This window comes from Magnolia sinica, chromosome 11 (assembly GCF_029962835.1).
Source record: "Magnolia sinica isolate HGM2019 chromosome 11, MsV1, whole genome shotgun sequence".
Taxonomy (NCBI): domain Eukaryota; kingdom Viridiplantae; phylum Streptophyta; class Magnoliopsida; order Magnoliales; family Magnoliaceae; genus Magnolia; species Magnolia sinica.
The window spans coordinates 10,418,471-10,441,613 of record NC_080583.1 but is presented as its reverse complement, the minus strand read 5'-3'; the positions used below and the strand labels follow the sequence as shown (position 1 = coordinate 10,441,613).

The window sequence follows — 23,143 nt, the reverse complement described above, 5'->3', positions numbered from 1 at the left end:
AGATACAACTACCATACATGTACCTATAGCTCTACAGCAACTCGGTGCTCCGTGGGCCCTAACATGATGTATGTGTTTCATCCATTCCGTCCATCTATTTGTCCATATCATTTTATCGTACGAAACTAAAAATCAGGTATATCCCAATATCAAGTGGACCACATTAAAGGAAATAATGTTCAATGAGCGTCAACCATTAAAAACTTTTTGGGGGCCATAAAAGTTTTGAATTAAGTTGATCTTTGTTTATTCCCTTCATCTGGGCCTACATGACCTAATCAACAAATTGGATGTCATATAAACAGTACAGTGGGCCTTAGGTGGATTTTAATGATGGATATCCAATCACTATTGTTTTCCTGTGGTGTGATCGACCTGAGATTTATATCCATCTCATTTTTGGGATCAAGACCTAAAATGATCTTAAAAAATGGATGAACGGAATGGATGAAACACATATATCATGGTGGGGCCCACAGAGCAATCACCACCAGCGACGAAGCTAGTGGCAGGGGGAGTAGCCAATCTGTTCCGTCTGAATACAGGTCTCTCAAAGCGCTCTCTCCCTCTGGAGAGCTCCGTCTCTCTTTCACGAAAGCTCCGTCTCTCAAGCTCTTTCTCTTATTGAAAATGAAAACTTTCTCTCTCTTACTGAATGTAATAATACACGTCCGCTCGGGTCGGATCGGTTTGGTTCCAATCGGATCGGGTTTTCAATTCGGATATGTCCGGATACACCTCTACCCGGACCAGACCCAAAGAACGACCGGATCTGGATTTCCAGACTCGATCAGGCCCAATTTGGGCCGTTAGTTCTGTTCGGAACGGGTCTCATCGGGTCGGAACGGGTCAGATTCACCGGATCGAGTCAGGAATGCCCACCTCTACATGCAACCCAAGCGTCACAATATCCAAAGCTCCAAATAAGAATACTACACACACATCCACATATAAACCTCAAATCTTCTCTTATAATTTTCAATGTCCGTAATTTTTCACTTGAAATTTCAAAAAATAATTTTGGCGGCTAAATCCCAAAATTTTGAAATATTTGATTTTTTGATTTTTTTTTTCAAAAAACCACATATTGATCATACTACAAACTATCTAATTATTGATTTTGACCATTTGTCATAAGGGTACCACCTCTACTTGTGCATCACTATAAAATAACTTCAGTAAAATCCCTATCAATTCAGTAGTTAGGAAAGTGGACGGCTCATATTGATAATTTTACAAATGGTCATGTCATTGGAGAAAGTCCCACCCTTGATTTACCCCAATGACATAAAAAATCACTTTTGTTGACTGAACAATCTAGGGTCACGTTGCTATGATGCATGCTATATTTGTGATGGGCCTCATCATGGATGGATGATGCCATCACTCAAGTTCTTTTGTCAATCCTCTGGTCATCTAACTCTCATTCTTTAAATATAAAGTCTATTTTAACCAATATATTATTATTATTATTATTATTATTATTATTATTATTATACAGTTTAGATTGTTATAACCATTAGATTTTATTTGTAGCTTTTTATTTTTATTAGAAGATATTTTTATTAAATAAATATATCATCATCCATCTTTAATTGCCTAGCACGTGACACAGGTGCCAATTAAGCCATTATCCATTTATCGATGATGCTCTACATGTATCACCATGCCACATGCATGCATACGCCACTGTCTATTTTCTTATGTGCCTACATGTGTGTATTATCTCTTGCGCCCCACGTCAGCTAATGTACCTCATGTCTCACCGTTCATCTTATCTTGTATCTCACATGTATAAAGTAACTCACATGTCACATATGTCATGTCATCATCCATCTTCAGTCGCTTTAAATATGATACGTGCTACGCCTAACTTTAACTATCTACTAAGTAAATGTACCAATGCCTGTCTTGTGCCAAATGTATCATTATACAATTTCAAGCATCATATTATGTATGTTACGTACCCATGTGACACACTCCATGTCAAAGCATCCCACCGTCCCACGTGCCTATGTTTTAGATGCGACGTACGCTTTTCACGAATCCAAACAAGCATTTTAGACCCTTCGGCCAAAGTCCCCATTCTAAAGCTAGCAATTCACAGCCTCAAATGACGTGGAAAGACGACGTTGCATGGATAATCCTGAGTATCCGTATATACAATTGAACATAGACCGTGGAAAAGAAAAGTTTCAACGGCTCACATTCAACTCAACAAATCAGGATTATCCTTTCAGCATGATCATTGAAAATAGGACATCCAATATATAGCTCTCACGAGATAAACGGTCCAGATCATATATTTCGTTATTTGCCTCATCTCCTACGGCACAATTCTACATAGCCCGTTAGCCAAACTTACTTGCGTGAGTTAAACACTAGTACTCGCCCTAGATAACACGCTAGGTGGTATATTTACATGCACGATAATGACGATAATTCATGCCCTCCCATGCACAGGCCCACTAAGCCAACGAGCAGGAATAGCCCATAAAGATTGCACGTGTGGGAATGCACATGTGTGCCATATGCCATAGCTCAAAAAATCAGCCCGGCTTTAAGTCATGCTGGCGCACGTGCCAGCTAGAGTAGCCATAATGGAGGCCCACTCAAATTGGGCCAGGGGCCTTGCTTAGTTCCAAGCAATCCTCTCCCTTCTTATCATCCTCCCCACTGATAGCAATGTACTTGCATGGCTCAGCATCCTCTAGCAATTGCACCACTGTCCTCATCGACGGCCGCAACGCCGGCAGCCTTGCCGTGCAGAGGATGGCTATTCGCAGCACCTTGACAACGTCTTCCTTCATCGAATGGGGGATCCTGGGGTCCACTAGATGGATCATGTCCTCCCACCTCGTCATCCTACTAGATACCCAATACACAATGTCCTTGTTTTCGCCGAATTCTGGCTCAATCGGCCTTTTTCCAGTTACGAGCTCCATGAGAACGACCCCGAAGCTGTAGACATCACTCTTCTCATTCACTTTGTATGTGTACGCATACTCTACAGCACAAAACAATGGATGGTGTTAGTTAGATGGTCCACTCATGTTCATTGAGGTATATACATTTGAATTTGGTGGATAACATGGCCCATGCTGGTGGACCGTTCAATCAATGGGCCAGGGCCCAAAAATCACATAGACCAAGCATTTCTGGGCCGTGGCCCAAAAAATCACATGGACCAAGTGTTTTTACTCATCACCAGCATTTCGATGGATGGTTCAAATGTTACGGACACCCATCTACAAGAAAGGCCCATAAATCAGGTCCAAATGAAGGAGAATAGACCCAGTTGGAGCCCAGCTCAGTTAGCAAAAGACCTGGCTCAAAATAGGTCTATTGACATGCCTGGCCCATGTCAGCCCGCAACCAGCCCTTTTATGTTTCGGGTCGAACCAGGCCCGTCCGTGCCACGGCGCCCGAATTCTAGCCCAAACACAGCCCACGAAAGATCTAAACGGGCCTAGCTTTGGGTCTGGCCGAGCCTCAAAGAGAAATATTCCTAAATTCAAACAGGCATCCAACCCAATTGATTTGACGGGCCTGAAAATCAAACCCGAACCAGCCTCCTGAGCCTAAATTAAAACTCTAAACCTGACCCATGGTGGACCTGACCCAGAAAACCTGACGGGCCAACCAGACCCAAGGAATCTCTGATGATAGTCGGGTCTGTGGACATGTTCATGGCCCACTTCATGTCCAGCATGCATGATCAACGGTCGAAATTGGCGACTACAAGCTTACCGGGAGCAATATATCCATGCGTCCCAGCGATCACACGCGTTGAATCGTTGGCTCCAGTCGCCTGCACGATCTTAGCCAGCCCAAAATCAGCGATCCGGGGCTTAAAGAACTCATCCAGCAGTATATTGCTGGACTTCACGTCGCGATGGATGACGGCCCGTTCGCACCCATGGTGCAGATACTCCAGCCCCTTGGCGGACCCGACCGCGATCTCATACCGGGTCCCCCAATCCAGCTCCATCTTCTGGCACGTGTGGAGCCGGTCCCACAGGCTCCCGTTGGGAAGATACTCATACACCAAGAGGCTTGAATCCTCACTGGTAATACTACAATACAGCTTCACCACATTCACGTGCCGGATCGAGCTCAACGCCGCTACCTCCGCGTTGAATTCCGGCAGATTACTGGCCCGCCTTGTCAGCATCGCCGTACTGCTCTTTCGGACATCGCTGCCGGAGTCTGACGTCCATATGTGTTTGACGGCAAGTGACTTTCCGTTCCCCAAAACTACCCGATACACATTGCCGGACCCGCCTTTCCCGATGAGATTTTCCTGCTTGATCGAGTTCAGGACTTCCTGTTCTGTGAAGCTGAGGACAGAGAAGGATCTCATGTCCCAAGAGTCTTTCGATGGACGGTCACGATCAATCCGTCTTCTCCTTATGATGAGATATCCACCAAAGGTCACCAGCAGGAGAGCAGTTCCGGCCAGGAAGCAGGAAATGAGTGTTTTGATATCTTTGGACTTGCTGGAATCTGACGAACATGGACGGAGATACCGGAAATTCTGACCACAAAGGTCTGGATTCCTGGCGAAGCTGTCGTTATACGCCTCAATGGAGAGGGAATACGGTACGCTGCCAGATAGCCGGTTGTCTGACAGGTCGAGGAGGCTGAGCTTTAGCGATGAAAGGCTGCTTGGAATCTGACCCGAGAGCTGGTTTCCGGAGAGATTTAATGAATTGAGAGACGGCAGTGAGCCTAAGCTGGCAGGAATCTGACCCACGAGATAATTCCCGGCGAGATTGATCTCGTTGAGAGAATTGCACAACCCCAACGTCTCCGGAATCGCGCCGGAGAGCTTGTTCCCTTGAAAGAACAAGCTGTTGAGACTCTTCAATTCTCCTATCCTTGCTGGAATCTCGCCGGAGAATTCATTAAACCTGATATCAATCAAGACCAAATCCACGACGTTCGTGATCTCCGGTGGCAGAGCTCCGGAGAATCTGTTGTTAGCGAGGTTGATCTGCATGAGGTTTGTGGCTTTTCCGATGTCGGACGAGACCGGACCGTCGAATCTGTTGTTCGCCAGATCAATCATGTCGATCAATGGCAATCCCCAGATCCCGTCCGGGAATCTCCCAGACAGCAAGTTGTTAGTGACTCTGAGACGGGTCAGAGAAAAGCAATTGGCATAGGTCGCCGGAAATTCGCCGGAAAACATGTTATCAAGCATCAGCAGCTGTTTCATCTTGCCCTGCTTGCACATGTCCGGCGGGATGGGCCCCGTGAAGAAATTACCAGAGGCGTCGATGAAATCGAAAGCGGACCAGCTTCCCAGCTTCTGTGGGAGAATGCCCGATAGGTTATTCGAGTAGAGGGAGAAATTCACAAGATCGCTGAAATCGCCGATCTCGATCGGGACTTCGCCGGAAAACCTATTATCGAAGATCTGCAGCGAGACGAGCTTATTCAAGAACTTCAATTCGGTCAGATCGCCATCCAGCAGGTTCACAGACACATCGAAGAACCGCAATCCGGTGAGGTTTCGGAGTCCGCTTGGGAGCGGTCCGGTGAGGCGATTTCGCCAGAGCTGCAATTGCCAGAGCTTGGTGAGTTTCGCAATCTCCGGCGGTATTCTTCCGGTGATATGGTTCTGCGCCAGCTCCAGACTTACGAGATCGGTCAGATTTCCGATCGACGGCGGGATTTCTCCCCTAATGCTGCTATTGCTTAGATAAAGCCATGAAAGCTTTTGAAATTCCAGAACTTCAATTGGGAAGGGACTTACGTCGAACGGGTTGTCGCCAATCAACAGAGAAATGAGGTTTTTGGAGTTCTTGATTGAATTTGAAGGGAACGGACCGGAAAATCCGTTGTTGGAGAGATTCAAGACCTGTAATTTCGAGAGGGAGGAAAGATCGGGGACTGGACCTGTGAGATGATTGAATGCGAGATCTAGGTGGACCAATTGAGAGCAGTTGGGGAGATGATCAAGGGTTCCGATTAAGGAATTCGATCCGATCGCGAGCTTTTGGAGGGATTGGAGGGTGCAGATCGACTCGAGAGGGAGTGGGCCGGAGAGTTTTTGATTGGTGAGGTTGATTTCGGTGACGGATTCGGTGGGGTTGCAGGTGATGCCTGTGAAGTTGCAGTGGCGGAGATTGGGCTGCCATGATTGGAGCGTATCGGGATTGGAGAGCTGGGATTTGAAGTTGAGGAGGATTTGGAGCTCCTCGATGGAATGGACGGTGTAGATGAGAGAGAGGAAGAAGAGAGGGAGGAGTATCGGGCGAGTTTCCGGTACTGACATTTCGGTCGTAATGGATTTGTTTTTGGGTTCTTCTTTCTTTGGGTTTTAGAGAGGGCTTCGACTGCGGAAAGCAACGGAAGAAAGTCGGCATATAAGAGGATCGTGGGGCCCACCTTGATCTGTCCAGACTCGGAAAGGAAGCAGGGCGGCTTTTACGTTCTGGAAACGGATTGGCTACTCCCCCTGACACCAGCCAATGGCTGGAGGTCGGTGCCCTGTGGGCCCCACCATGATGTATGTGTTTCATCCATGCTGTCCATCTATTTTTACAGATCATTTTACAGAATGAGCCCAAAAATGAGATATATCCCAATCTCAAGTGGACCACATTACAGGAAACAGTGTTGAATGAGTGTCGACCATTAAAAACATTTTGGGGGCCATACAAGCTTTGGATCAAGCTGATTTTTGTTTTTTCCTTTCATCTGGACCTGTATGACGTAATCAACAGATTGGATATTAAATAAACAGTACAATATTCCTTAGGAGGATTTTACTGGTGGATATCCAATCTCTATTGTTTTCATGTGGGGTGGACCACCTGAGATTTATATACCTCTAATTTTTTAGATCAATCCCTAAAATGATCTTTGAAAATGGATGAACGGATTTTTAGATCAAGCCCTAAAATGATCTTTAAAAATGGAGGAACAGGATGAAACATATACATCATGGTAGGGCCCACAGAGCACCGACCATCAGCCACGGGGCTGGTGGGGAGTAGCCAATCCGTTTCCCTTCTACATATCCTTTTGCTGTCTTTGCATGAGTTCGTTTTTCATCCCTCGCGATATACATTTGGCTGTATGTCTCCACCGGTGGGGCCCATGTGATGATTTTTTCTGATGTTTTGAACCGTTCGTATTCTACTTAATATCAGATATAATATATTTTACTATAATTATATTGAAATAATGATTGAAAACTTTGATTTATAGAGTTGAATGTGATCCATTGAAAATTTTCTTTTAAATGGGCATACTTTCATCTAGAAATAATGATGGTAAAAATCAACCATTCAGAGGAATTTTCTTCATGTAGCAGTTACAATCATCATATCACTCAGCATGTGGACCCCAGTGAGTGGCGACGGACACTTGAAATTGCGTCGCCGCGGGTGCAAAACGAACTCTTTCTTGATTTCAGATCAGAGATTACCTGAAATAGATCTGATAATTGGAAGCGAAAGGCAGAATATCGAGACTACGATTTGGCTACGAGAGTGAACATCGATTCGGAGCAAAGCTTGATGTTCTGTACACACGCCAAAAAAAAAAAAAAAAAAGGGTCATACACCTCAATAAAACCGTTCAAATAGTGGGCCCAACTATAGATGGATTATCAACCAAATATCTTACTGAAATTATGAATATAAATTCTTGATTAATGAACAGTTAAAAAGGAAAATCAAACGGTCTATATTTAATAGCCAAATGAGCATCCATCTGATATAAAACAATATTTTAACAATCTGAATTATGTTATATCACACATAAAAATGGATTCATTCTATTTGAAGGGTTGATTTTATTTACACGTGTGACACGTACACAGTTCCTACGTGAATTTGTATGGAACATGAGGTTCCACTGGCGTACCATATAGGTCCACGTCGTGTTGTGGGCGAAAAAGGGAGTAGGTTTTGGAAGCCTCGAGCCGCCGTGGTTGACTAACATTGCATTGATGAGACACGCGGTACTGAGGAGGAGATATTGCCACGTGCGAACTGTTGAGCTTTTAACTCTTCATTTGATACTCTTGTAGGGTATCGCAATTGATACTCAGGCAGTAAAAAATTATATATATGGCGTGTGTAGACTTGAAATAAACAGACTAAATAGTATAATAAATGTCTATTAATACTAAAATTAGATTAATTGAATAATCACAATCTTCGAATTAGTGGACACTTTTTTGTAATAGGGACCATTGGATTTCGTCAGTTATAGCCGTTCAATAAATGTCAACAAAGCCTATAGTCAGATAATTAAACAATATTAATTTTTGATTCATGATATATATGTGGTGGACCCGTAGTTTGGACGGTTTAATTTGAGTTAATTGTATTGGGTGTTTGCAATTTCTAAGTTAAAGCGTATCATCCATCATAGTCTGGCAGAGTATCAAGGTTTTTCTCTTTACGCTTTTTTGTGATGCAGTTCACTTGCATGGTTAGGAACAAAATGATAGGCGATTCGCGCGAGGCGATATTGATGACGACATCCGCGCGAGTAGTGTGATGGTGGCCTTGCGTGAAGGATCCGGGCCATTCATCAGGTGGGTTCCACAGAATATGAATCGAAGCCATTAATAGGATGGAGCGTCGCAAGTGTGTTAGAAATAAGAAAGCCAGACGCACAAGTATTTGTGGATTTGAATTTCTTGCAACTAGCTGCATGTGGGGTCCACCGTGGCGTTTCGATAACATCCAAACCGTTCAGAAAGTTTGTCCTGTCATGAAAAATAGGACTCCTCTAAATCAGACCAATCCAACCATCGCGTAAATCATACAGTAGAAATCAAAACACAGCCCAAAAGAAGTCCATTGTTTCTTTATAGTGTGGCTTACCTTATAATTATATCAGCCTGATTTTTGAGGGTTTCAATTTTCATTTTGGTGTAACCCTAATGGATGGATTGGATTCATACAGGAACCTCTGTGGGCCACACAATCGAACAGTTGCACGAAATTCTAATAAAAAACTAGTTCTTCACATGTGAAACACCCGATGAAGACGCGCCATGATTATTTAGCCACAAACCGTTGACGTTGGGGACCACCTGATGCATGGTCCGGATCTCATAAACATTTGTAAGGCTGGTACTTGCATGGATCGACGGCCTCGTTTACGTGCTAATCGCTTCACTTTTTATACTCTGGTTGAGTGTAAAAGTTGGTACCCGGCATTTAGAAATTAGAAATTACATAAGTGGGTTATAAGTTAAGCGGCCCAAAGTATAGCTCCTACCTTCGACGGTAGGTCACGTATTGCTAGCCATTGCACAGTGGCTGGATTTGATTGGACAACATGTATTAGACTTTGAATATTAATTTATATTGCAACTTTCAAACATATTTGGTGAAAATCTTATATTTGACAAACGCACATTATTGAAATTTTACTAGAGTGGATATTATGTATATGTCAATAATGGTGAACTCATGGAGACTGTATCTTACTAAAGGACAACATTATATTGGTAGGTGGGTCGTAGTGTCACATTTGACTAATATAAAGATTGAATTGATGGAAAAGAGTAGTGTCACATTTGACTAATGTAGAGATTGAAGATGGTACTTGCATCAGTTTGAAGATGGTTGTAACACAAGCTCCCGCATGAAACTCCACCTACTAGTAGTGGTGTACGTACATGAGTTGAACTGAGACAAACTTGGCACAGCTCAACTCGTCGACTCGGCTCAGCTAACCCCAACTCGAACTTGACTTGGCTTGGTCTTCAAGCCTAATTGGCCAACTCAGCTCGATTCGATCAGCAGCTTAGGCCAGTTCGAGCTAAGATTGAGCCTATGCGACATTTTCACAAATACATGGAGTGTACTTTCAATTTCTTACTGTATGTAAAACAACAATAATTTATTTACAAGTATTTCATCAAACACCTTATAGGCAACATCAAAATCAAGAAAAGATAGTATTTGTTTCATATGCATACCTTCTTTGCCACCAGTCGACATTTCGTTGAGTTATTTAATCAAACACTTGGTGAACAACATCAATATCAAAGTAACCGAGTCACTGAACTGGTTCGATCCGAGTTCAATTTGATTTGAATCGAGTCAAGCACGAATTTGATTTGAAATTTTTTTGAGCTCAAAAAATCAACTCGAACTCAGTTTCGAATCGAGCTTTTTCGAGTCGAGTCCAGCAAGCTAACTCGGTTCGTGTACAGCCCTACCTACGCAGTTGAATTGGCTGGTGTGTTGACGTCACCAAGTTTTGAGGAGTTCATTATGATGTATCTGTTATATCATATACTCCACCTATTTTGTGAGATCATATGAGGGCATGGGCCAAAAAATGAGCAAAATCCAAACCTTACGTGAACATCACCACAAAAAGCAATAGGGATTGAATACCTACCATTGAAAACTTTTCAAGGATTTCAGAAGTTTTGATCAAGGTGATATTTATTTTTCTCCCTTCATTTAGGTTTCTATAATCTTACTAACAGATTAGACGGCAAATAAAAATCATGTTGAACCCTCGGAAGGTTTTAAAGGTGGGCATCATTGTCCTTGAGGTTTTCTGTGGTGCAGTCTACTTGCCCTTTGTATCTGACTCATTTTTTTGCCGTGCCTTAGAATAATCTTACAAAATAAATGAACAGGGTGGATATGATACATACAACATGATAGGCCTCACAAAATTTGGTGACTTCAACCCACCACCCAGCTCACATTAGGCGATTGCTTCCATTTGGAAGGAGCGCACCATCACTCTAATCAATCAATCCCAACCATCCATTTTATGCCTACCAAATGAATAGTTCAAGTAAAACAATGTGCAATCCAAATTTAAAATAAAAATCAGATGGTCAATATTTTCTTGGTTGTGGTCCATTTGATGATCTAGATTGCCTTACAGCTATACCACGTGTACTTTTGAAGAGTCTCGCCATTTTAACATTGGAAACTAGCAACAAGTCACCTACAAAGTGAACGTTTTAACATTTCTTCCTATCGTGTCACCTATCACTGATTTTCGGGCTACCATCAACACGAGAGGGCTAACATGATGAACGGACCAGATTAATTGCACACATCACAAGGACCTGTCAATAGCCCAGTACCACCACAAGCCCTGTAAAGGCAGGAATGGATTAGGTGAGGCCAGCCCCATATGGCCCTTACCATGGAGCCCACATTGATATATGTATTCTAGATCCATGTGGGTGATCCATTTTGCCGGATCATTTTAGGGCATGAACCAATGAAGAAGGAAAATCAGAGATTGCATACTGGGTGAACTCTGTTGGGCCTACCAAGAATGTACGCGGCTTATCCATGCCGTCCATCTGTTTTTTTAGCTCATTTTGGGACTTGAGTCTAAACTTGAAGCATATCTAAAGCTCAAGTAGACCCACCACAGGAAAGGGTGGGGATGATGATGTCCGCTTTGGAAACTTTCCTAGATCCTAGTTTGCAAACTGATATTTGTATTTTCCCTTCATCCATGTTTATGTGACATTATGAACTAGTTGGATGAGAGATAAACATCACTATAGGCTTTAACAAGGTTTCAACTGTGGACATCTTTATCCCCACTGTTTCATATGGTGGGTCCAGACGAGCTTTGCATGTATTTCAATTTTGAGCTCAACCATTAAAATGAGTTGAAAAAACAGATGCATGGTGTAGATAAGCACTAGACATTTATTGCGTGCCCAACAGCGTTTACTCATATGATAAAATATATTGGTAGGAAAAATGGTAAAATTAGTGTTGTACACGGACTGAGTTAGCTCGGTTAACTCACTCGACTCGATTTGACTCAGTTTGAAATTGAGTTGGAGCCAAGTCGATCTGATTTTTGGAGGTGGAACAAATTTCGAGCTGAGTTTGAGCTTATCCGAGCTTGAATCAACTTGAATCAAACCTCAACTCAAATCGAACTCAGATCAAACCAATTCGGTGACTCAGTCATTTTGATATTAATGTTGCTCACCAAGTGTTTGATGAAATAACTTAATGAAGGGTTGTTTCGGGTGCATACATTCTCCGCGGGATCAGTTGGTGGCGAGGAATGTATGGATATGAAACAAATCATAAAATAAATAAATATTACATGATAAAACTATCATTGTAACTTGATTTTGATGCTACTTACTGAGTGTTTCATAAAATATATGTAAATTGCTTCGAGGAATTGAAGGTGCACTCCACGTGTTTGAGAAAATGCCACATAAGCTTGAATTAGCCCGAGCTGCTAACCAAACTGAGCCGAGCTGAGCTAACCAATCAACCTTGAGGACCAATTCAAGCCGAGTTTAAGCTGGGGTCAACTAGCGGCCAAGCCGAGCCAAGCCATGCCAAACTCGACTCGATTCAACTCATATACAACTCTAATAGTAATTAAACAATCTATCATTAAAATCTTTCTAAGACCCATAGAAATGTTAATCTATCATCCAACTTGTTGGTAAGGTCCCACGAATCTGGATGAAGGGAAGAAACAAATATCAGCTTGATTCAAAACTTTTGTGACCCATTAATGATCAATCACCACATTTTCCAACAGTATACTTCACCCGAGATTTGAATCATCTTCTTTTTTTGGCTCATGCCCTAAAATGACCTGGAAAAATGAATTGATGGTGTGGTTATAGAATACATACATCAAGGTGGCCCCATCGCAAGGGCCGCACCTAATCCGCTCCTATGTAAAGGCACCAGTACCCCTTTGATAATCTAAATAATTTAAAAAATAAATAAATAAATAAATAAAAATAAAAAATTATAGAACTATGCTCTTTTCTAAGTCGTTGAGCTAATTCTCTTATAATAGCAAGGGCAGACGTCAAATTGCAATCATAGCGGGTTGTGTGGGCCGCTAACTAACATTGTGCTGACGCACGTGATTCTGTACATGTGGAGATGTGACTCGATAATCTAAACCGTTGATCTGATGGGATAACTACGTGATTATGAGCTTCCCCAAAAACCTTTCAAACAATGCCCTACAAACAGACGGTTAACGTGTCGTTCCAATATCTGTTAGGAAAACTATTTTTGGATACACCGAAAATAAATAATAAAATAAAATTATCACTAGGCTGAATCACGTATAAAATACGCTGTCCTTAAAGCGTGATTCGCCCCCTTATCAACTGCTGATGGGTTACAGGTGAATTGCTTCCAGGATAAGACAAGCCTTATCTGAATCCAGCGTGCAGCAATCACGATAGTTCCACTATGCAACAATTTTAACGCAGTCGATTTATTCTGGCAGACTTCTACTATGGAGATGACAAAGTATTCTTATATGAAGCTATTGACCGTATCTGATTTGATGGGGAGATGGTGTGTTGAGATGATGAAATCGGACTGGAATGGTCCAGTTTATATAGGCCTCAGGTTTAGACCCGTTGCTGTGTGGTATTCAATGGTCCAGAACGTTTGAAAAACGTTTCTGGCCGTTGTCCATTAATCTCAGACGTTTCTAGTCATTAGATCTGTAGATCTGACCGTTGGATCATCCTGGCCCGTCCGTTTTCGGACCGTTGTGGCTTTTAAGGTAGCTATCCGTTTAAGAAACGGCTAGACGTTTCGAATTTAAGATCCGACCGTTCTCAGTCACCTATAAAACCCAGGCTCATTTCCAACATTTTAGATCCATACCGCCCTAAGGCTCTGACCAGACCCATCGCACCGAGGTGGCACCGAGTTCGCACCGAGTTCGCACCGAGTTCGCGTAAGGTCGCGAGGGAGCGACCACTCTGCGACACGATGCGCACGTGCGAAGTACAAAGTGCGCCATCTAGCGCCACTATAGCCACACTGCCTCACTGCCCACGCCCACGCCCACGCTCGTGCCCGTGTCGGAGCCCGAGCGCGAGCGCGCGCGCGCGTGTCTGCGTGTGTTCCAGTGCGAAATGCAACCAGGTTTCATCTCTTCTAAAAAAGCTCCAAGTAAGAATACCCTTCTCAACATCTCATATAAACCACAAAAGTTTTCTCTGTATTTCCGATGTGGGACAAAGCACACACACCGCACTTTTTAATTTAAAAAATTCAAAAGGTATTTTGGCGGGAAAATCCTGAAATTTTGAAAATTTGAATTTTCATTTTTTAATTATTTTTTAAACCACTGATTTTCAACAATCCCCCACTGGTTTTTAAAATAATGAAAACTCTGCCAGAATAATAACAGTTATTATGCATAAAGAAAGATATCTTGCGATTTGAATCTTTCCTTAGTGTAAGCATTTTAAAGTTATTTCGAAATTTCTGGTTGCCGCAGCATTGAACCAGTTATTCCTTTATGATATAACCGAAAATACTACACACATAATAACTTATGCGTTAGGTGTTCCTTTATAATCTCGCTTAGCACTTTTAATGGCCATGTGCTTATCCTGTTTCATGAACGATCCCGAGATAACTCTAAGTCTCATAAGAAGCGTGTAACGACCTTGGAATTTTTGGTGCTAATCTTTCCTTAAGTAGTTGTTTTTGGGGTAATTAGCGCTCTACTTGATTGCTTGTGAAATTCGCATCAATCACTTTAAATTGTATCTGCATGGCTCTAAACGTGCAGATTAGTGAGCGCTACGTTACTCTGAAATCTGGGATCCATCGCTAAATCCAGTTGTTCTGGGGAATTTTTGGAAGATCTGGATCGGACCTAGACCGCGCGTCGAAAGTCCGATGGCGATGATCTTAGGCTGTTGCGGTCACTGAGTTGGGCTTGGTCTTCACCTCGAAAATCAAGTCGATCTGATGTTCTGGGTCGATTTGGTTGAGTTCGGAGTGAAGAGTGTGAGAACGGTTGGAATTTAATAAGCTTTTATGAAATTCGAGTCGTGTCGCTTGCGACGATTTTAAGCATTCGGACCGTTGGATTTCGACCCAATTTCACCCTCGATCGGGATGGTTGGCCCAGGCATATCCTAGTGCTTGTGGACTTGATCGAGTTGGTGACAGTTGAATTGAGTGTGGTCCGCCACGGTGATCGAAGAGCCGGTCGGTACGAAAACTCAGGCTGACCTAGATCCATGGTCGGTGAGCTTAAGTCCGACCTTTCGTGGTTATAGGCCCACCGAAGTGCTTCGTTGGATCGAGAAAGGCGTACTTTGGTTATAACCTAAGTATACCTTGACCCTAGGGTTATTTCCATCATTTTAAGGCCTCTATATAGTCCTTAAACCCTAGCTCTCATTTCCATACGAATTTTCTCTAACCCTAGCTTGGAAAGAGAGTGGAAAAGAGAGAGTTAGTGAGAGAGATTGATTGGTGAATCATCTTGATTCTTCCTTGTTCTTCTTCACCTTTGAACCTTCACTTTGAATCGTTCCTCTGACGATTATGAGATCTTTTGGGGTAAGTTAAACTAACCCTAATTTGTGTTAGAGCTTAGATTAGACTTGGTGTTGTTGTATCTCATTTCTATCCTTATTTTAGGGTATTCTTGCGTCGTTGACGAAGACAACTCGTCTAAATCAGTTCGGCGGTTCTTTCTTCGCTTAAGGTGCGGACTTTAAGTGTATAGGTTATGGTTTTCAAGGCTTTCAATCCCAGTTAGTGATTTATTCTTATTATGGATGAGATTTCACATGTCAAATGTTATGTTTGCATTGCTTTCCTGATATCATGTGTTATATTGAGATTTGTGTATTCTAAGTGTATTTATAAAGTACCGTATACGTATAAAATACGCACTTGTGCTTGCCATGATTATTGGTCATGTATGTATGCTAGATGCATGTATGACAACTCCTTGGGAAAAGGAAATGTCTAAGTGCATGTGTTTCAACATACGTCATGTATGTTGTTCCATGAATGCTAAGTGTTTGGAGAAATGCATGAATGATCTACGTGTAATTGATTACACTAAATGCGGGCGTTGAGAAGTGATTCTCAATACTTCTATGGATGCGCATGATTTCCCTTATGCATTTACATTCCAAGTTATTTAAATTCAAGCATTCCTATGCTTACATTTATGTTAAGTTGATATTCTTCAGATGTGTATGCACCATGATTTGAGTGGTTGTTCCATTACTGTTTTACATTCCATATGAATATATGTCGTAGTGTAGGATGTTTGGGACTATGCCTTAGTCCAGAGGAAATCGGTAATTGACCCTATGGTCGTGGTTGAGATTGCTTTCGCCACGTGAGACGCATTAGACGAACCCAAGTCGTATTAGAGTTGTCGGCGGTGGTTTGGCCACGCGGAGTGTTTGCGCACTCTATGTCGCTCAATTCAACGTGCGCTCGTGCTAGTCGAGTTCGTCAACTAACCCGATTGTCCGATGTATGTTAACCATGTATGGACCGCTACTGCTTGAATCTAGGGTAGCGAACTTACCAGTGAAATCCTAATAACCATGGTACCTGATCCGCTAAGACTCATGAGCCGGACATGGTGGTATGGGACACCGTGGTCGAGTGTCGGCCTACGCTGGGGTGACGAGCCTCCCCGTAGTGACCGGTGAGCAACTAAACTCGTGAGCCGATTATGGTGGTATGGGACACTATATTCGTGCTGCTGTCGGCTACATTGATTGGTGACGAGCCCTTTGTAGTGACCTCGAGCATACCTGGATACCGCAGGAGGTGACGAGCCGATCTGTGGTAGTAAGGGCATGAAAGGCGTGCATTGATTGGTGGCGAGCCCTTTGCTACGACCTCAACTATATGATCGTATGAGATGTCTAGGATTGACGACCCTAGTATGGATCACTTTTTGGATGATGACATGAGGAAGGTATCTTAGCTTCCCAATCCTCTTGTGTGAAATGGACTAATAACAACTTGGTAATCATATCCATGCACCGCATTTGCATGTGCTTTGTAGATGTGGCGCACTTTGAGGCGATGTCATGCGTAACGTAAGATGAAGACGCGAGGGTGTACGCGTGAGGGCACGCATCATATTGCATTCATACGCATTAATAAGAGTACTTAGGATTTATTTAATTGTCTGCTTTATCATTACCTGTTTGATTGAGCTGATAACATGTTAACCAGTTTGCCTTATAGCTCCAGAGTTGATCACTCACTCCCACGTTTACGGCGGTGTTACACACCCACCGGACTCTGTCTTAGGCCCTGATGTTGCGGATGTGGATGCGACGTCTGAGGCAGAGCGAGAGCTGGATGGAGGCTGCCTTCTCCTATATGCAGTTTTCAGACGGGTTCTAGCGAGCCTCGGTCTGTTGCGCGGGATCTATGGGATGATTATTTTGGGAACTGAAATGATGTAACTTGTACTTATAATTTTGATAAATAACACTTTTACATGATCTGGTTGTATATGTAATTCAGGGACTTACACTTGTACACGTATTTTACTATAAGTCTTCCGCTTGCTTTATTCACTTATCCCTGAATCATATCTGTGTTTTGGCTTAATCTATCCCATGTTTATGTGCTAATACAGTCAACATACATCATTCATTAATTATGTTGCATAAGTGATGTTTTGGAACTCGGGAGCTGAGTTATGCTCGACCCCCGAATTTCAGGGCGTTACAAAGCGGCACCACTTCTACGTTCATATAGGTGAAATCCTTCCAGTGTTTCCGTTTAAAACACTTGTCTTGTTTGACTGGATTTCATTAAGAGTTCAATACTCATCCCTCTTTATAACGGCCAGCACTATCATCCTGGATGAGGTTATCAATTTATTTAGTGCTGAAACTTTTCACTTATCAGTGAATTGTTGTTACCCATTAAACCCAATATTTAGAGATTTTCTAATTTAGGGTTGAGTTTCTTTCACTGGTGAAACTTTAAGTAAAGAGTTTCAACCCCATCCCTCTAGATGTTGTCCTTACTACCTCTCTCGTTAGAGGTTTAGTAAAAGGATCAGCTAAGTTATTACTTGATTTTACATATGAAATCGCAATGATTCCATCTTGAATCAATTGTCTTACATAGTCATGTCGCAAACTTATGTGTCTGGACTTCCCATTATAGGTACCACTATAGGCTCTAGCTAGAGTGGCTTCACTATCACAATGAAGTGAAACAGCTGGTATAGGCTTCGCATAAAATGGAATTTCTAAAAGAAGATCCCTTAACCACTCAGCCTCTTTGCTTGTAGCAGCTAAAGCTATGAACTCAGATTCCATAGTTGAGTGCGTTATGCAAGTTTGTTTCTTAGATCCCCAAGATACAGCTGCACCTCCTAGGGTGAATATCCACCCTGTAGTGGACTTGTTGTCCCCTGCACTCGATATCCAACTTGCATCGGTATATCCTTCCAACACTGCTGGAAATTCTGAGTAAAATAGCCCTAGTTCTTTGGTTTCTTTAAGATAACCTAGAACTCTACTAATTGCTTTCCAGTGTTCAACACTTGGATTACTTGTAAACCTACTTAGTTTACTCACAGCGTATGCTATATCCGGTCTTGTGCATTGCATCGCATACATAAGACTACCTATAGCACTAACATACTCTAATTGTGTAACTGCTCTTCTACTGTTTTCTTTTAACTTGATACTTGGATCAAACGGAGTTTTTGCCTCTTTAATTTTCAAGTGATTAAACTTGTTTATTATTTTCTCAATATAATGAGACTGGCATAATGCAAAACCCCCACTATGTTTTTTAACTTTGATACCTAGTATGGTATCCACTTGTCCAAGATCTTTCAATTTGAAAACTGAAGAGAGAAACTTCTTAGTTTCAGTTAACCCTTTCATTTTATTACTGATTATTAACATATCATCTACATACAAGTATATGATTATAACATAATCATTACATACTTTTGAATATATGCATTTATCAGCAATATTGTGTTCAAAACCATAAGACAGAACTTTAGAATCAAATTTATTATGCCACTGTTTTGGTGCTTGTTTTAATCCATACAAAGACTTAACAAGTCTACATACTTTTCTTTCATTTCCTGGTAGAACAAACCCTTCTGGTTGCTCCATGTAAACCTCCTCATCGAGATCACCATTCAGGAATGCTGTCTTCACGTCCATTTGATGGATATGAAGATGATGTATGGAAGCAAGAGCGAATAAGATCCTAATCGATGTTATTCGAGCTACTGGTGAATAAGTGTCAAAATAATCAATTCCTTCTTTCTGTCGAAAACCCTTAGCAACTAATCTTGCTTTAAAAGTTTGAATTGTACCATCTGTGTGATATTTTTTCTTAAATACCCACTTACAACCTATTGGTTTAGAACCTGGAGGTAAATCTACCAATTCCCATGTTTGGTTTGATGTTATAGAATCCATTTCATCATTAATGACTTCTTTCCAAAAAACAGAGTCTCTTGAAGACATAGCTTCACTAAAGGTTTTAAGTTCATCTTCTATAGTCAAAACCATAGGTATTTTCCTAATCACCTTCTCTCTATCACCCTCAACTAGATGAAAAGAGAGTCGTTGAGAGTCTATTTGATCAGGATCAAGACTCTTTTCTACTCTTGCTCTTTGACTCCTACGAGGTTCACTAGGAGTTTTCTTTTCTATTTGTAGTTCTTTTATATTTTCATTAGGAGATTAAATCTCAGCATTCTTTTTCTCCGTAAATACAGAATTCTCAAAGAACTCTACATCTCTAGACTCTATGATTACATTGGAGTCTAAGTCTAGAAGTCTATAGGCCTTACTATGTTGTGCATATCCTACAAGGATGCACTTGATAGCTCTTAGTCCTAATTTAGTTCTTTTAGGTTCTGGAGTTTTGCAATATGCAAGACACCCCCACACTCTAAGATACCCTATGTTTGGTTTTCTTCCTTTCCATATTTCGTATAGAGAGGTCTTGGTTTTCTTAGAAGGAATTCGGTTTAAAACATGACATGCAGCTAACAGCGCTTCTCCCCATAGGTTTAATGGTAACTGTGCGCTTGTATTAGCATTGAGTTGACCATTTCTACTAACGTCCTATTTTTTCTCTCTGCTACACCATTTTGTTGTGGTGTATAAGGTGCTGTGCACTGATGTATTATGTCGTGTTCTTCACAATAGTTAGAAAATTCATTAGAGAAATATTCTCCTCCTCGATCACTACAAAGGATTTTAATATTTTTATCTAATTGATTTTCTACTTCAACTTTATAGATTTTGAATGCATTAAATGCTTCATCTTTCGATTTTAACAGATATATATATATACATATCTTGAACAATCATCTATAAATGTTATAAAGTACCTTTTACCTCCACGGGTAAGAACGCCGTTTAGTTCACATATGTCAGTATGCACTAGGTCTAATATTTGAGAGGATCTCTCAACGCTAGGGAATGGTTTCTTTATTATTTTAAACTGTATGCATACTTCACATTTATCTTTGTCACTATCATTGTATGATATTAGGTTGTTCTTAGCCATGAGTTTTATGGTACTGTAGCCAATATGGGCTAGTCTACCATGTCATAGCGTTACAGACTCAATCATGTAAGCAGAAGAATTCTTTTCATTTAAAGAGAGTTTGATCATCCCATTACAAGCGTATCCCTTACCCACAAAGTTTCCATTCTTAGACAAGATCAGCTTGCCTGATTCAAACACAACCCTAATCCCAGGCTTACTCAAGAGATCCCCTGAGACAAGATTCCTCCTTATGTCTAGGACATGCAGTGCGTTAGTCAGGATTACCTTCTTTCCAGAGATAAAGAGTAATTCCACGGTTCCTTTGCCTACAACTTTCGATCGTCCTTCGTTTCCCATTTGAATATCTTGACCATTGGTCTCATTTTCATAGGTTTTGAAAGCAGATCGATCATTGCATACATGGACTGTGGCACCTGTATCGTACCACCAACCAGGGATTTTCTCTTGAACTAGGTTCACTTCTGTGACCATGGCTACGATTTCATCGTCTACTGCATTGGCCTCTTTCTTAGGCTTTTTTCGGTCCCTACAGACTCGGGCGAAATGCCCGGTCTTGCCGCAGACATAGCAAGCTCCCTTAGGTTTGCCGTTTTTCTTCTTTTGGGTTTTCTTGAATTTTCCTTGATCTTTGTTAGGTTTAAGGGAATCAGCTTTCTCATAGGTATTATTCTGGGATGTCTTTTCTACTGCGTTCACCTTGGATGAGGATGCACCATTAGCGTCATCCTTTTTGTCTCGGTTACGAGATTCTTCTTCAATACGAAGATGCTTCTGGATTTGTTCTAGGGTGAACTCTTCGGATTTATGCAGTAGTTTCTTCCTGTAATCTTTCCAGCTCGGAGGCAACTTTGCGATTATAGCTCCGACTTGAAAGGATTCAGGAAGATCGATTTTTATGGCTTTTATTTTATTTACAATAAGCTGCAGTTCCTGGATTTGGGCAAGCAGCGGTAGATTGTCTACCATTGTGAAGTCGAAATACCTGGCAATTAGAAATTTCTGTGTACCTTCCTCTTCAGCCTTGTACTTGTATTCCAGTGCGCTCCAAATTTCTTTCGCTGATGTGGTCCCTGTGTACAAATCGTACAATCGATCAGAGAGAGCATTGAGGATGTGGCCACGACACAGCAGTTCATCTTCTTGTCGCTTGATCCTAGCAGCGATCTGTTCTGGAGTGTCAGTGTCTTTTGCTTCAGGCAGAGGTTGGAGAGTCGGGTCCAAGATGTAGAAGATCTTCAGCGCAGTCAGCAGGAATTTCAGCTTGTTCTGTCATCTAGTGAAATTTGAACCATCGAATCGGTCCAATCGGATCAGATCCTGGTTCATCAGTTTGATTGATGCAACACTTTCGGTGTCCATAATCACGCTTTAAGATTGTTAGGAAAACTATTTTTGGATACACCGAAAATAAATAATAAAATAAAATTATCACTAGGCTGAATCACGTATAAAATACGCTGTCCTTAAAGCGTGATTCGCCCCCTTATCAACTGCTGATGGGTTACAGGCGAATTGCTTCCAGGATAAGACAAGCCTTATCTGGATCCAGCGTGTAGCAATCACGATAGGTCCACTATGGAACAATTTTAACGCAGTCGATTTATTCTGGCAGACTTCTACTATGGAGATGACAAAGTATTCTTATATGAAGCTATTGACCGTATCTGATTTGATGGGGAGATGGTGTGTTGTTGCTTGTATTTGTTTTGAGACTGGATCCACTAAAAAGGCATGTAGGTCAAGTTTATGTGAAACCCAATCTATGGGCCCAGTGTGATGTAAGGATGACATCCAAGACGTCCATCATGTGCACACTCTAATGTTGGATCATCCTGGCCCGTCCGTTTTCGGACCGTTGTGGCTTTTAAGGTAGCTATCCGTTTAAGAAACGGCTAGACGTTTCGAATTTAAGATCCGACCGTTCTTAGTCACCTATAAAACCCAGGCTCATTTCCAACATTTTAGATCCATACCGCCCTAAGGCTCTGACCAGACCCATCGCACCGAGGTCGCACCGAGTTCGCACCAAGTTCGCGTAAGGTCGCGAGGAAGCAACCACTCTGCGACACGATGCGCACGTGCGAAGTACAAATTGCGCCATCTAGCGCCACTACAGCTACACTGCCTTACTGCCCACGCCCACGCCCATGCCCGTGTCCGAGCCCGAGCCCCAGCGCGCGCGTGCGTGCATGCGTGCGTGTGTGCAACCAGGTTTCATCTCTTCCAAAAAAGCTCTAAGTAAGAATACCCTTCTCAATATTTCATATAAACCACAAAAGTTTTCTCTGTATTTCCGATGTGGGACAAAGTACACACACCGCACTTTTTAATTTAAAAAATTCAAAAGGTATTTTGGCGGAAAAATCCTGAAATTTTGAAAATTTGAATTTCATTTTTTTTAATTATTTTTTAAACCACAAAAAGGCAACAATATCCAAAGAAAATAGTCTCACGATCAACGGATTGTATTATTCCAAAGTAGAAGTTTCTTTTTAGGTGTCTCATCCTACAGCTAAATGGGGTGAATGATGGCATGAATCACAGGAGAAAAACTTTGTTACTCAGGCAGAGTGTGGCGGATGATACAGGCACCAGGAAATTACTAAAAAATTGTGTGCGTATCATCCCAACTTTGACCGCTGGCTCGTATATCACATCACTGCCTAACTGACGAGAGATTGGCGACCTGGATTTTGTACAGGTGTAAAGAGAAAATATCATATGCGGAGCACTAACATTAAAGTTAGTTGTCAAGATCTGGACCGTTCATCTGTTGTGGCCCACCACATCCTTGTACCCCAAAATGA

At 41.9% G+C, this 23,143-nt stretch overlaps 1 protein-coding gene across 1 annotated transcript; it reads right to left on the bottom strand.

Moving 5' to 3' along the window:
- Positions 1-2,208: 2,208 nt before the first annotated feature.
- LOC131218791 (receptor-like protein kinase 7) lies at positions 2,209-6,360 on the bottom strand. The gene is made up of 2 exons (XM_058213592.1): positions 3,751-6,360; positions 2,209-3,007 (listed from the first exon to the last, which is right to left on the bottom strand). The coding sequence occupies exons 1-2, from the start codon at positions 6,281-6,283 to the stop codon at positions 2,613-2,615; spliced, it is 2,928 nt and encodes a 975-aa protein (XP_058069575.1). The 5' UTR covers positions 6,284-6,360; the 3' UTR covers positions 2,209-2,612.
- Between the last annotated feature and the right edge of the window lie 16,783 nt (positions 6,361-23,143).

What these genes read in the sequence shown, in the direction of transcription:
- LOC131218791 (XM_058213592.1), bottom strand. Translation starts at nt 6,283, where the DNA reads ATGTCAGTACCGGAAACTCGCCCGATACTCCTCCCTCTCTTCTTCCTC. An exon ending in GCATGGATATATTGCTCCCG is followed by an intron (nt 3,008 to 3,750) that starts GTAAGCTTGTAG and finishes TTTGTGCTGTAG; the next exon opens with AGTATGCGTACACATACAAA.